The sequence below is a fragment of the Mauremys mutica genome, chromosome 7, assembly GCF_020497125.1.
Source record: "Mauremys mutica isolate MM-2020 ecotype Southern chromosome 7, ASM2049712v1, whole genome shotgun sequence".
Classification (NCBI taxonomy): Eukaryota; Metazoa; Chordata; order Testudines; family Geoemydidae; genus Mauremys; species Mauremys mutica.
In genome coordinates this window covers 98,846,152-98,860,681 of record NC_059078.1, presented here as the reverse complement: position 1 = coordinate 98,860,681, position 14,530 = coordinate 98,846,152, and the positions used below count along the sequence as shown (strand labels likewise).

The window sequence follows — 14,530 nt, the reverse complement described above, 5'->3', positions numbered from 1 at the left end:
TCAAAACAGTGTTAGTGTTTTGGTTTTGATTTTGTAGAGCGCATCAAGGAAAGAGGTTTGAGTTTGTCAGAAATGATGATTTGTTCCACTTAACAACCTGAAATAAAAAAGGCTGGCTATCTGAGTAGTGACCTGATTCAGTAGTAAGATCAAGGTCATGTTTTATTCAATACAAGAAAATGGAAAATCTGGCAAGAACCAAGTGGTTTTATTTAGCCCTTTCTCCTGCAGCCACTGTCAATAGAGAGAGAAAGCTGATGACAGAATACAAGGGATTGTTGTTCATTATTCATAACTGGCTAAAGGTTAAAGGATATTACGTGATTCTTTTCATAGGTCTTTTATGGTTTAAATAGTTGCCTCGCAAACTGGATGGAGTAACTAGAAAATCATTTTTAAAAGATGCATATATTGTTGCTCTATTACCATATGAAAAAGCAAAAAACTTCTTTAATTGAAAAAAAAAAGTCCATTATATTTTGAGTGTAAAACCTCTATGGAGCTTCATCCAAAGAGTACTCATTTAATGACTAATGCAATAGGTGTTGCAGTGGTACTTTGCAGGACTGCATTGACATTTTGTTTTGTCAGTATTTTGAATAGACCTTAAACTTCTTTGATTAGATGGTATCTTGCAGTAGTGCAGTCCACAGCTTTAGCTGGACTACCCAGCTCTGCTGTGGAACTTCATTCATCAAGAATAAAAGCTCCAAACTGGATTTCTAAGGATGACTCGCAGATCCCAGTGGTGAAGGAGCTACATGACTGCAGCAACATCTTTTGGGGATGGGGTGGTGGGTCTCGGGCTTTTATCTTGCTAGGAAGTAGCAAATACAGGAATAAGGTTCTCTGGCGCTTTTATCTTCAGAAGACCATGTGTGGTTTCTGTCATGGCTTGGGTGCTCCACTGATTGCTGTTGCCTGCTGGTCTCTGTTAGAGGATCGCTTTACCAGCAGGACTGCTAGAAATTCCAGTCTCCACTTTTCCATCTTCTGACTCATAAAAAGGGCAAATAAACTTTTTAGCCTCTGAGGCAGAAATCCCTGAATTTTTGGTCTCAGGAGAACTGGTACTGGCGAAATAGGTTTCCAGGACTGAAAGAACCATTGGGCAGAAAAGAGTGCTCTCCCTATGTATCTGAAAGACAAGAGTAGAAAAATATTTATTTTCAAAAAGATGTTGGGGTAACAATTGAGCAGCATGCAGTGCTGAAATAGCGCCTGACAAAAATCTAATATTGAGTGAGGAAATTTGGGAATCCTACCTAGCAACTGTTTATATAAATCCCTCTCTAGTTAGTTGTACTAAATCCTTTTTCTTAGATGCAGCAAAGAATCCTGTGGCACCTTATAGACTAACAGACGTTTTGCAGCATGAGCTTTCGTGGGTGAATGCCCACTTTTGCATCCGACGAAGTGGGCATTCACCCACGAAAGCTCATGCTGCAAAACGTCTGTTAGTCTATAAGGTGCCACAGGATTATTTGCTGCTTTTACAGAACCAGACTAACACGGCTACCTCTCTGATACTTTTTCTTAGATGCAGATACTTCAGGGGATGTTCTGGACCAGACGATGCAAACGGCCTTAGGGATTTTCAGATGTGTAGACTCTCAGCCAGAAGCAGCTATTAATGCTGCATTGTTCTTCAAGGAAACCATGGAATGGCTTGCCCAGTTCCATATAGATTTTGCAGTATGGTCACAGATAACTAAGAAATGGTTCAATTCCTGTATTGCTGTTACAATCCTTATTGAAATAGCCTATGTCTCTGTTGTATTAGTCACATATATAATCAACTCCTTGCTGTCAGGGTTAAATTTTATCATTGTAAGAAAGCAAAACAGTTCTGTAGGAATCTTAACTTTTCATTTTAATACTCTTATAGCAATTATTCAATCTGATCCCTAGAGCCAACTCTCTCCTTGTTATGAATAAAATCCAGATTTTGTTTAAAAGCAGAAGCAGGAGTAAAGTGGTTATTTTGACTTTTCCTTCATCCAGCATTTAATAGGAGGGAGATGCCACTTTCCTAACAGTGGTCTATGATAGCAGAAGGGTGTTATCTACAATAAATGATGGTTACTTCATAGAATTTCTGACTCTACTTTCAGGTGGCCAGAGAGAAATATTATGAAGAATGCAGTGTCAGAGAATATTTTTATGAATAGTTAAGTGTTTGGTTTGTCTCACTGTGTGAATGGAGTTATCAGCCGAAGCTGATAACTCCCTGTTTACCAGCCACCATGCATCAGTCAGTGGTTAAGATGTGTCTGACAGGTTTTAATCACACTGATTTTACTTGTTAATAGTGGTCTCACCACTTCCCCCCAGTCTCTTGTCATCTTGTGGCTTGACTATTGTAGTTCCTTTTACTTGGGGCATTTTTATCACCCTGTCACTTGGACCTGCTTTGGGCACATAAGGGCAACAAGGCTATAAAAATGCTTGTGGCATTAATGCTGATGGAGCCTGCAACAGTCTTCCTTAAAAGTGCAGAAGCAGCCAAAGTCATACTTCAGAGTTAATTCCCCATTGAGTTGAACAGAAACAATTAGCATGTCTGTATCAAGATATCTTTCTTTAGACTGAGGACCACACACAGCCTTTTCAAGGTGTACCTATGCAGTGCTTATCTTCTCAAGCATAAGGGCTAAAAACTGCAAGAGTGCATGGACAGGAACATAAGAACATAACATAAGAACATAAGAAAGGCCGTACCGGGTCAGACCAAAGGTCCATCTAGCCCAGTATCTGTCTACCGACAGTGGCCAATGCCAGGTGCCCCTGAGGGAGTGAACCTAACAGGCAATGATCAAGTGATCTCTCTCCTGCCATCCATCTCCATCCTCTGACGAACAGAGGCTAGGGACACCATTCTTACCCATCCTGGCTAATAGCCATTTATGGACTTAGCCACCATGAATTTATCCAGTCCCCTTTTAAACATTGTTATAGTCCTAGCCTTCACAACCTCCTCAGGTAAGGAGTTCCACAAGTTGACTGTGCGCTGCGTGAAGAAGAACTTCCTTTTATTTGTTTTAAACCTGCTGCCTATTAATTTCATTTGGTGACCCCTAGTTCTTGTATTATGGGAATAAGTAAATAACTTTTCCTTATCCACTTTCTCAACATCACTCATGATTTTATATACCTCTATCATGTCCCCCCTTAGTCTTCTCTTTTCCAAACTGAAGAGTCCTAGCCTCTTTAATCTTTCCTCATATGGGACCCTCTCTAAACCCCTAATCATTTTAGTTGCTCTTTTCTGAACCTTTTCTAGTGCTAGAATATCTTTTTTGAGGTGAGGAGACCACATCTGTACACAGTATTCGAGATGTGGGCGTACCATGGATTTATATAAGGGCAATAATATATTCTCAGTCTTATTCTCTAACCCCTTTTTAATGATTCCTAACATCCTGTTTGCTTTTTTGACCGCCTCTGCACACTGCGTGGACATCTTCAGAGAACTATCCACGATAACTCCAAGATCTTCTTCCTGACTTGTTGTAGCTAAATTAGCCCCCATCATGTTGTATGTATAGTTGGGGTTATTTTTTCCAATGTGCATTACTTTACATTTATCCACATTAAATTTCATTTGCCATTTTGTTGCCCAATCACTTAGTTTTGTGAGATCTTTTTGAAGTTCTTCACAATCTGCTTTGGTCTTAACTATCTTGAGTAGTTTAGTATCATCTGCAAACTTTGCCACCTCACTGTTTACCCCTTTCTCCAGATCATTTATGAATAAATTGAATAGGATTGGTCCTAGGACTGACCCTTGGGGAACACCACTAGTTACCCCTCTCCATTCTGAGAATTTACCATTAATTCCTACCCTTTGTTCCCTGTCCTTTAACCAGTTCTCAATCCATGAAAGGACCTTTCCTTTTATCCCATGACAGCTTAATTTACGTAAGAGCCTTTGGTGAGGGACCTTGTCAAAGGCTTTCTGGAAATCTAAGTACACTATGTCCACCGGATCCCCCTTGTCCACATGTTTGTTGACCCCTTCAAAGAACTCTAATAGATTAGTAAGACACGATTTCCCTTTACAGAAACCATGTTGACTATTGCTCAAGAGTTTGTTTTTCTATGTGTCTGACAATTTTATTCTTTACTATTGTTTCAACTAATTTGCCCGGTACCGACGGAGCAAGCTTCATAGCCATAATTCACTACCTGTGTAGCTCCACCAGTTTTAACAATACTGGAAGCTGAAGTGGAGATAGTGCTCAGACTTAATATGGTTATATAACATGGTGAACAAAATCTCTGTGTCCTGCCTCTGTTTACAGCTTCCACCATTGCTATTACTAGGGAATTGCACTAGTGATGTATTATAGTTGTGAAATTTGCAAGTGTACAGAAGGCCAAAGACCTAAAAAAGGGTGACACAGCAGCCCTTGTCACAAAATAGCATTGTGAGTTCTTTGTGGTCTCTATCTACTGCAGCCCATATTTGCTTAGTTTAGAAAGGAAAAAAATAGATTTTTTTTTAATAACTTCCTGCCCTGCACACTTTTCTAGAATCTGAATGTCAAGCTGGGTCCTTTGCTTTGCAGGTATTACATCAGTAATATAGATTCTGCAGACCAAATTCTGCATCTTGTCTATTCTGTGCAACCTGTCTTTGGTACACTTCCATGGGTGTAATTTAGGGGCAGAAGTTGGCATGTGGAAGACGCCTGAAAGCGCTTACAGTTCTGGATCCAAAAACATGTTACAAAGTAGATATGAATAAAGAGGAGAAAATGGAGGGGGTGGGGGTGTTAATTAGGTATGGGGCAGAAGTAAGATTTGAGTGATTTAACTGCTTTTCCATAGCTTCAAATGCTTTGGTTTCTTTTAAAGTTAAGATTAGTCTGACTGTCCTTGATTTTAATGACTGGCTTTTAACCACAGTGTTTTAACAGTACTTAATCCTTAAATCACTGACATGTTGTTAGCCTTAACTCCAGCTTAACTACATTTTTGGTCTGGTAAATTCTTAAGCTGGAGAGCCTTCGTATTTTGTATGCTTTTTGAAAAATACTATAGAACCTTTAATTTAAGGATGAGCAAAGGGAGCTGGGTATAACCTTTGGAAAGCAATATACCTTATTGCAGCAAAAAAAGAATCAGCATTGGGTGCGAGTCAAGTCCGTATGTCAAATTTGAACTTGAAGCATTCTAGCCCGCAATTAAAGGTACCACCTCTTGAGGCATTTATCAGGCCCCGATTACTGTAAGTTGTGTGGCAAATCAGTGCATGCAGATGCATCCAGCCATGTCTGTGTGCAGATACCTAATTTGCATGTACAAGTATGTGCATAAACTGAAAACAACTCAAAAGAAGGGAATCTTTTAAAAAATATTACCCTGTCCTAAAGCTTTGGTTGGATCATCATTTTACCCATTTTTTATTTCTAAATCCATGCAAAAAAGGTTTTTCTGATTTACTTGCAGGAGTCTGACTTCCTAATTCTGATTCTACCCAAAAAGCAATATGACCTAGTATGCTAAGTTGGAAGTAGCAGACTATGGCAGGTTGTAATTTTCTCTTTTGAAAATTGAATGAACTGAGCAAAATTTTCAGAAGTTGGATTGGTTAATCTGGATAAACACACAGGACAGTGACATGAACCCCATCTATCCAAACATCTGGATCTAAGCCACAGATGTTAATTATCATTTTAAAGGCTTTACCAGGCATTATTACTTGGGTGCTCAACCAGCCGTTCAGGATCACATACAAAGATCAGACAAATTGGGTGTGGCATTAAACTATGTTAAGGTGTATCGTGCATGCTATCTGTAATACATATTGAATGTATGATCCAAGTAAATGCAGTATAAAGAAATGAAGAGTAGAGACTTACATATTTTAAAGTTATTTCACCTGCAAAAGTGACTTAGTATCTGCCTATTTAATTGTTTTGAGACCAAACTTCGGGAAGCTGGCATCTGCTTATAATTATCTTGCATTAGTACATTGATTTTTGATTTCTTACATTGATGATTAATCTGTGGCCCTTCAGAGTACAAATAGCTGCACATTTAGGAACTGCTGACTATTCTAAATCTGTTCTTTTTTGCTTTAAGCAATGATACCCATATGATGTTGGGGTAATTGCTGTGTGGAACATTTGATAAATGACTTCTCTTCAGCTGCAGAACTGACAGCAGTGACTGATATAGCTAAGGTGCGCTAGTGGTTTAATTCTAGTTTGGTTGGAATATAGAAGTAGCATTTATTCACTGTTTTAAAATACTACTTTATGTACATGATAGTTTTTCTTATTGAACTGAAAGTATCTCTTTTTTGCACTATACATTTTCAGTACTTTGCTTTGTATTTTGGAGGCAAAAGTGTAATACCTCAAGTTCTTTCCTCACACCAATAAAACATTAATATAATTCATTCATTTAGAAGAGAATGGTTCTTTTTAAGTTAAATTTTAGTTGGCAAATACAAATAGTACAATCTAAATGTTTAAAATAGTGTGGAAGGAAATTTATTATAGGTGGCACAGGTAGCAACACCTATAGTTAAGGTAGCCCAACATTTTCCCTTAAAAGATGCTGGTTTTTGTTAATTATAATTTTGCCAAAGTTAAACAGTTTGAGCTGAAATTTCCTATTATGCATATCTGCCTCAGACTAGTTTTTAATCTAAAATGGTTCAGCCATTTGAGAATAAGATTAAGGAAAAATTATATATTTGCTTATTTAAAAACCAAAAGCCTTATATCCATCTAAGTGCTTTGGAGCATAGGATTGCCTTCGTCAGGGACGTACTTTTTGCTATCTCAGTGGAGAAAAAAACCCTCAAAATTTGTCCAGGTTATGACTGAGTCTCTGAAAAATCTCAGTTCATACGTGCAGCGTGGAGAGTTGTTTGGTAGCTAAATTTTTTTATGATTCCATCTGTACTGAGCATACTTCAGTACCACACAGCTCCTACAATCCATAAAAATGACACATGCACCTACCTCACAGGCCTCGGGGTCTGAGGAGGAGTTTCCCTGCAATTGCTCTTCCCTGCAATTGCTCCTCCCAGCTAACAAGGGCAGCTGTGGTACCAAAACTGAGCTCAGGGAGACTTTCTCCTTTGCTTTCAATGCTTTCCCTGGCTCTTCCCCAGGCAGCACAGCGGGGCATCTAAAAAGCAATGATGTTTTTGAAAAAATAAGAGAAATTGGATTTTTATTTTGTTTAAATTATATGCTTTTCTCTTTAAACCTGTTTAAAATGAAATCAGAGTTTAATATAAAATGTTATGGCCTAAACACATAATTTCTTAAAACATTTAAATAAATTAATGTGGAATCCATAAGTCTCTATCAAAACTTTGTGTTGAAGGCTGTTTTTCTGTATAAAGAAATAATCAGGGAGGAAAAATCCAACATTTGAGGTCAAGCTTTATAAATATGGCACAATAGGGAGATAGGAAAAAGAGGCAGGAGCTGGAAGGGGAGGGTTGTACAGGAACAGAGTCCATAATAACCTAAAACCTAGAATTGAACCCATTAGTCATGAGTCAATGTTCCTTTGCTGTCTAGCAAATAGCTGTGCATCTCATGGGCAGAGTGTCTCCATTCCCCTCTAGTGGCAGTTGTACACATAAGACTTTTACTGCAGCTGTTTATTCAAATAGTAGAGGACTTTACTGTGGATAAAGATCTCAGCCTTGCCCAGGACCCATATTAGGGGTTAGTATGGTACCACATGATGAAATTTATTTTATTTTTTTAGCTTAAACACTGAAAACTTAGTTAATAACATTAAGGTTGCAAAGGAAAGCACTCAAAAGCTAGGAAATGCCAGAAATAAGGTTATTTATGCAACCTTAATTCAGACCCCTTGTGCATATGCATTAATCTTTAATTATGTAATCAAGACTGGGTTTTTTTCCTACAAAATCTCTGCCATTCAGCACACAGAGCAAGTAATTATATCAATAAAAATGTAGTTACATTAAAAGTGAGTAACAGCTGAATAAAATTAATGTGTTTTATACAGTTTAAAGGGACACTAGTTAATTATACTTTATTAGAACCGTTTTAATAACTTAAGATGTTAAAATCCTAACTTGTTAAAATTAACTTATCTTTCATTGCTCATTAACTAGTGTTTACCTTTGGTATGTCATTCAGCTGTTTAGACAATATAAACTAATTATTTTTTCCTTTCTAGTTCTTGGGCACTCAATATTTGAGTGCTAAACTTAGCAGAAGGATGTTTAAATTAAACAATATGCAGTAAAACATTTCCTGAAAACACTCATGTTCAACAGGAAGCATTTAACAAAATTTCTTTTTCAAAATCTAATTTTGGAGCTTAAGTTTTGAGAACACCATGGATATCTCAAATTAGACAATGATAGTGCTTCTTAAAATTGAGATGATGGGGGCATAATTTTAATGAGGCCACTGAAAGATTTGCGACTTATTGCAATTATTTCTTAATAGTAAACTTCTACATAGTGAACAAGCAGGTAATTACTCATGGAATCTGAAATATTTGTAGACTCTGCCTTTAAAATTAATTAATATATGAAATCAGGCAGCAAAAGTTGATTCAGTGTGAAACAAATCATGGAGTTGTTAATTTCGAAGTTTTATAAACACTTTAAGCCAGAACCATGTTTCATATTATTTTGAAAACTATATCCCAGATGCCTAAAGACAAAGTGCATTAGTGGTTAGAACGGGGGCTGGAATTTGTTCTCTTCCTTCCTATACAGATTTCATAACTTCTCCATGCCTTAATTTTGCCTAACTGTAAATAACCCACCCTTTGTAAAATAATTTGAGATACTTTGATGAGAAGTGCTCTATAAGTTCCAAGTAACATTTTGGTGATAGACAAGTGGGATATTGTCATACTAAAATGCCTCAACCCTTCTCCTTGTTGGATGTTTAATACCAATATGATGCATTACACTTTGTGTTAGTCTTCATCACAAACACACAGTGGTTTTGAGTTTGTTTTGCAAGGACTGTACTTTTGGCATAGCTGTCTGTTTTTGATTAAAACAGACAGCAAAGCATGTGTTTTGCAGTGGTTCTGAGGTGGGTAGAGGCATGGATTAAGAACATGTACTTTGCAAATATCTATCAAGTGATTCAGATTTTGAATCTACAACTTTGACATTGACTAATTGCTCAATTATCAAACTGAATTAATAATGCTTAAGTATTCCAAAATATTTTAAAATTAATATTTTGCTGACAGAAACATTATTGCATTAATAGGAAAAGTTTGCTCTGCAAAGGAAGTAGTGGTGTTCTTGGTGATACAAGGAGTGACAAGTGTAATTGCCCTCTCCAGGTTCAAGGGTTTGTTTGGTTTGTTTGTTTGTTTGATTTTTAAACTGCTTTATAGATAATATTTTTACATGTAAGTGCTTATATACATTGGTACTTTTGTCTGATATGTGTTTGTTTAATTACAGAAGTTGCTGGGTGTGTTTTGCCACCGATGAAGATGATCGAACAGCGGAGTGGGTGAGACCTTGCAGGTGTAGAGGCTCTACAAAATGGGTTCACCAGACTTGTCTACAGCGTTGGGTGGATGAAAAACAAAGAGGAAACAGTACAGCTCGAGTTGCATGTCCTCAGTGCAATGCAGAATACTTAATAGTATTTCCAAAGCTAGGTAAGCGATATGCAGTTAAATTAAAATACAGTGTAATTGTTTCAGTATTTATACTCTACTTATTTTATACAAAACTTCCAGTATCTAACTTCTGTTTGGCATGTAAACTTCTGTGTTGTGAAATAGACCAGGACTTGCTAATTCATCATTTAAGTTGTTGGTGCTCTTTGGAAAACTGATGCAGAAATTTGCAAGTAATGCATCTGTCTTGGTTCAGTTCACTGCATCCTGAAAACTTTAGACAGCTTCTGCCCCTGTAGATGAGCAGAGACCAACTGCTCACTGTAAGCATACCCCAGAATTCTTTGCCAGCCTGTAGAGGAGACTCTTTTTAGTCAGCTGAGGGGCAGAGAAGGGAGCCTGCCTGCAGATTTGTAACAATGTCCCTAATATTACCTGAAAGTATTTTTATATTTAATTTGTATAGGACACCGTGAGTATTGCTCTGTACCCAAGAGATGACAGTATTGTAGTTGTGTTATGATTAGTCAAAAAAAGAAAAGGGGAGGGGATACTGTTCCAAGCTCCATCCACATGAGTTGCCAAAATTACTCCCAAGAGCATTCTGCACCTAAAAATTCTGTGTCAAACAATTAAAAATTCTTCACACAATATTTAAAATTCTGCACAATTATGTAAATTTTATTTGTCAAATGAACATGGAAGCTCCAGCATGGTGTTGGGAAGCACAGGCCACTGGCTGCACAGAAGTGAGAGATCACTGCTGTTCCCCCCCAGGACACGGACTCAGTGGTGAGGCTGCACCCAACCCTGACACAGCACAAGAACTGGGCCTGCCCCAGAAACACCCCAGTGCCCTGCCCCTCCGTGCCAGGTGCACCAGGTGTGGGCAGGCAGGCTCAGCAAGGCAGGATCCAAGTGTGGATGGGCTTAGTGTGGGGGGTCCAGGAGTGGGTTGAGAGGGGTCTGTGTGGGGCAATCTGGGTGTGGGCGGCTCAGTGGGGAATCTGGGTGAGGGGGGAATCTTGATGCATTGGGGGCTTGTTGTGGGGGTTCTGGGTGCAACAGTAATGGGACTCTGCAGGGGGATCAGGTGAAGGTGGTTGGGGCTTAACAGGAGAGTCTGGATGTGGGGGGGGTCCAGGTGCTAGGGGTGTGGGGCTCATTGGGGTGAGGATCCAAGTACAGCTGGTTGGGGCTCGGTACGGTGGGGATCTGGGTGTGGGTAGCTTGTTTGGATGGTGCAGGTGCAGGGGGAGTGAGGCTTGTGGTGGGGTTCTGGGTGAAGGGGGGCTGAGGCTCCACAGGAGAATCTGGATATGAGGGGGTCTGGATGCACAAGGGTTGGGTGGATGGGGGAGCAGCTCCCTGTACAGAGATCACTCCCTCTGCAGCTGAGGAGCCATGGGTGCAGGAAGTGTGAGGGTGGGGTGGGAGTTTGCAGAGCTTCCTATAGCTGGGGGAGAAATCTGGGGGTGGGTGTGACATGCCCCCAGATTCTGTGCAGGGGAAGAAAAAGTCCAGTCCTCCCCAGCCCAGCCAGGACTAGCAGCTGAGCCCAGTGCAGGGTAGGAGCCACCAACTGGCTGTTTAAAAATCAGTATTGCTAACACTTGTGAATTAATCATGAATCCCAGTATTTTGGTGCTTGCAAGGGGATTTATTGCGAAGATATGAGAGGCAAATCCGTTCCCCACGATTCTCGGGTCTGGATGCCTGGGCAGAGCTCTGTACCGGAGCCTGTGGGATTCTACACTGCCAAGAAAATCCCACAGCACAAAGTGTCAGCGCCTGGGTCAACTGACTTGGACTCGTGAGTCTCTGGCAGTGAGGCTAAAAATAGCAGTGTAGATGTTTTGGGCTTGGGCTGGAGCCTGGGCTCTGAAACCTGGTGAACAACTACACTGATATTTTTAGCTCTGCAAGCCTGAATCAGTTGACCTGGGTTCTGAGACCCTGCGCTGAAGTTCTTTTATTTGCAGTGTAGATATACCCTGTGTAGCTGAGAACTTGGATTTGACCTTGCCACTTAGGGCTAATCCCTTCATGCAGGGATTAGCCCTATCTCAGTAGTAGTGGAGAGAGAAGGTCCTGGGGCAGTGGGAGTCAAGGGAAGGGTGGAGTCAGAGAAGTTGCTGCTGGGTCCAGGACACCAGAACCAACAGCAACGCTTCCCTGCCTCCCACTGGAGTTCTCCTCTGCCCAGAACCCAACAGCTGCTCATTCCAGAGGAGTTGGGGAAGTCCTGCAGCTGCAGTCCTGGGCAGAGGAAGAAGCCTCAGGATAATGTAAGGGAAGGATAATTAAAGTACACATTATTTTTAGCTATTTGGATACTTGAGATATTTAAAAAAAACTAAATTGTATTGCAGTAGGATCACATATGTAGCTGATCAAAATTATGCAAAAAAGTAGACTGACCTATTTTTGAAGTGCTTTGAATATGAGAAGTGATTTTTAAAGAATTAAGGATTATAAATCATTACTGCATGTCTCAGCTGGATTACAACAATCCAATACCTGGGAATGAAGTCTTCAGCACTTTGGAAACTCCAGCTAGTACAGAACACTGCAGCGCATCTTCTCAGCAACACAGGCTACTGTGAGCACATCAAACCTGACCTCCATTGGCTTCTCATAGGATTTCGAATCAAGTTAAAGGTCTCAGGCCTTACTGTTAAAGCACTCCATAGCATTGGCTCTCAGGTTATCTAAGAGACAGCCTCAAGCTTCAGGATGAAGATAGTGGTGGATAACTACGCTCCTGTGGCACAATGGAACTCTCATCGATAAGATTAAAGCTTGTCTAATAGGGAAACAGAACTTTATCCAGGAATGGTTTGAGACTATGAAATGAACTCCCCCAAGAACTGAAGACCATCACTACTCTCACTATTTTCCACTCCAAGTGCAAAGCACATTTCTTTAACATTGTCTTCTTTAACAAACACCTAGAAACAGGTATAGTTTGTTTAAAAAAACCCACAAAATCCAAACCCTACTAAGACACCTAACTGCACATGCTTGTCCCCCGGGAGAGGATGAGAAAACAAATACCACATGACAGATGTGTAGCCACGTTGCTCAATGCAGTACTGGAGGGCACTCAGATATTATGGCGATGTGTGGTGTAAGAACCTATATAGAATATAATAGGGTTACAGAAAGCTCTGCTTGGGTTAGGGTTTTTGCAATTACCAAAGGTGGTTGCTATTGTAAAGACATTCTTCCATGTAAAGATCTTTGAGGCTCACACAAAGATTTATTGAAAAATAATTAGAAAACTTGATACATAGAGTACTTTGTGCTTCTTGGATGTTCATTGTTCATTTTCCAGTTCCATTTTGTAGTCGTCCTGCATGAGGAGAATATGGAGGAAAGGTGGGAAACTGGGAGATGAGAGAGTCAAGGTAGTAGGAAATGGATGGTAGTGCCCCGTCTGAAGGAGGAGAGAGGAAGTGGAGCATCCAGGGAGAAGTGCACATTTGTGTGCATTAAAGGTTGACTTTTTTCCACCTGAAATCAATCACATGTACACACTGGCAGAGGCATCCAAGGGAATTAGTCAAGACACGATAAAAAAAAAAATCAACTCAAATTTAAAAAAAAAAAAAATCTCATTACTTTCAGGGAACTGACTCTTGATGTTTGATCTCTTGAGATTGGCAATATTGATAAATGAACGCTAAGATTCAAAATAGTAGCTTCAGAGAAATGTTGGTATGATATATGGGCATGTACCAACTCTTTCAGAACCATGACTGTGGTCACTAAAGTAATGTAGAATCATTTGGACATTTTGTTACATGCCTGAGTTCTGCATGCAGCAGGTAAGAGTAGTTTTATTACAGGCATATTACAAATTTTAAGATTCCCTGAATTCTCCTAGTAGCCAGACATAGAGCATCATCCTGATGCAGCACATCTAGTTTTAAGCTTTTTCCTTAACCTTTATATCTGTATGTTGAATGTTTCTCTTTAGCTGGCTTTTGGGAGATTCATTATTTTAGTTATTTATGTAGCATCAGAGGTAATAAATAGTGCGTTACTGAAAAAAATATAGTTCCTGCCCCAAGAAGCTTAAAACAAGTGTGAGTATGACAAAGAAGGACCCAGGGAAAGATATTAGGAAGGGAAGGAGGGAGGAATATACAAAGTAAAATTGTGTGATTACATGTTTGGCCCATTATGCTAACCATCTACATTAAATTTTATAAGGACAGCTATTCTGCACAGAGGTGAGGATCGTAGTTCACTGCTATATTGAAGGCAAATTTATAAAGACTTGCAGCTCCATTTTTAAAGTGCCACTTGTCACCTTGGTCCAGTACAAAAATTGGGAGTGTCTTATACTGTAAGCTCTTTAGAGCAGGGTTCTGTCTTATCTGTTTATACAATGCCCAGTACAATAGGGTCCCAGTTATGTTTGGGCAATTGTATGTTGCCATAATATATGTCTTTAATAAGGAAGATGGATCTGGTATGTGGAGAGTTGTCTGATAAAGGTTGTACCTAAGAAGGAAGACTGAGCAGTGTGCTAAATTGAATTCAATTGTACAAATTCCCTGTTAATACAAAATTCTTCATATGAGAAGAATCATTTGGCTCCAAGAATGGGGAAGAAGGATCTTTTTCTCTGGATAAAAAGGAGCCTCAGATTGATGCAAGTCAACAGCATTCTGATAAAGAATGACACTATATGCTAGCATTTTGCGTTAGGTTTTTGAATAAACTGCTTTTGATGTTTGAAGCAAGTTTAAAATATTGACTATCTTTTATGGGATAATGAAGTAGTGATTAGGACTGCATCTACATTTTATCTTAGCAAGGGGAAATCAAAACTCTAGAGCATTGTCCAGGTGTGCTTTTTCCTATCTAATTACATTTTATCTTGCATTCTTTCCTGATTTTTTTTAATCTA

The 14,530-nt window shown here is 39.4% G+C and overlaps 1 protein-coding gene across 2 annotated transcripts in view; it reads left to right on the top strand.

Annotated features, from left to right (window-relative positions):
- MARCHF5 (membrane associated ring-CH-type finger 5) overlaps positions 1 to 14,530 on the top strand; it is a 59,104-nt gene that overhangs the window by 14,933 nt on the left and 29,641 nt on the right. For both annotated transcript variants that reach the window (XM_045023063.1, XM_045023064.1), the window contains one exon: positions 9,446 to 9,648. In XM_045023063.1, coding sequence (XP_044878998.1) covers positions 9,446 to 9,648 — 203 coding nt within the window. The remainder of the gene's footprint in view (positions 1 to 9,445; positions 9,649 to 14,530) is intronic.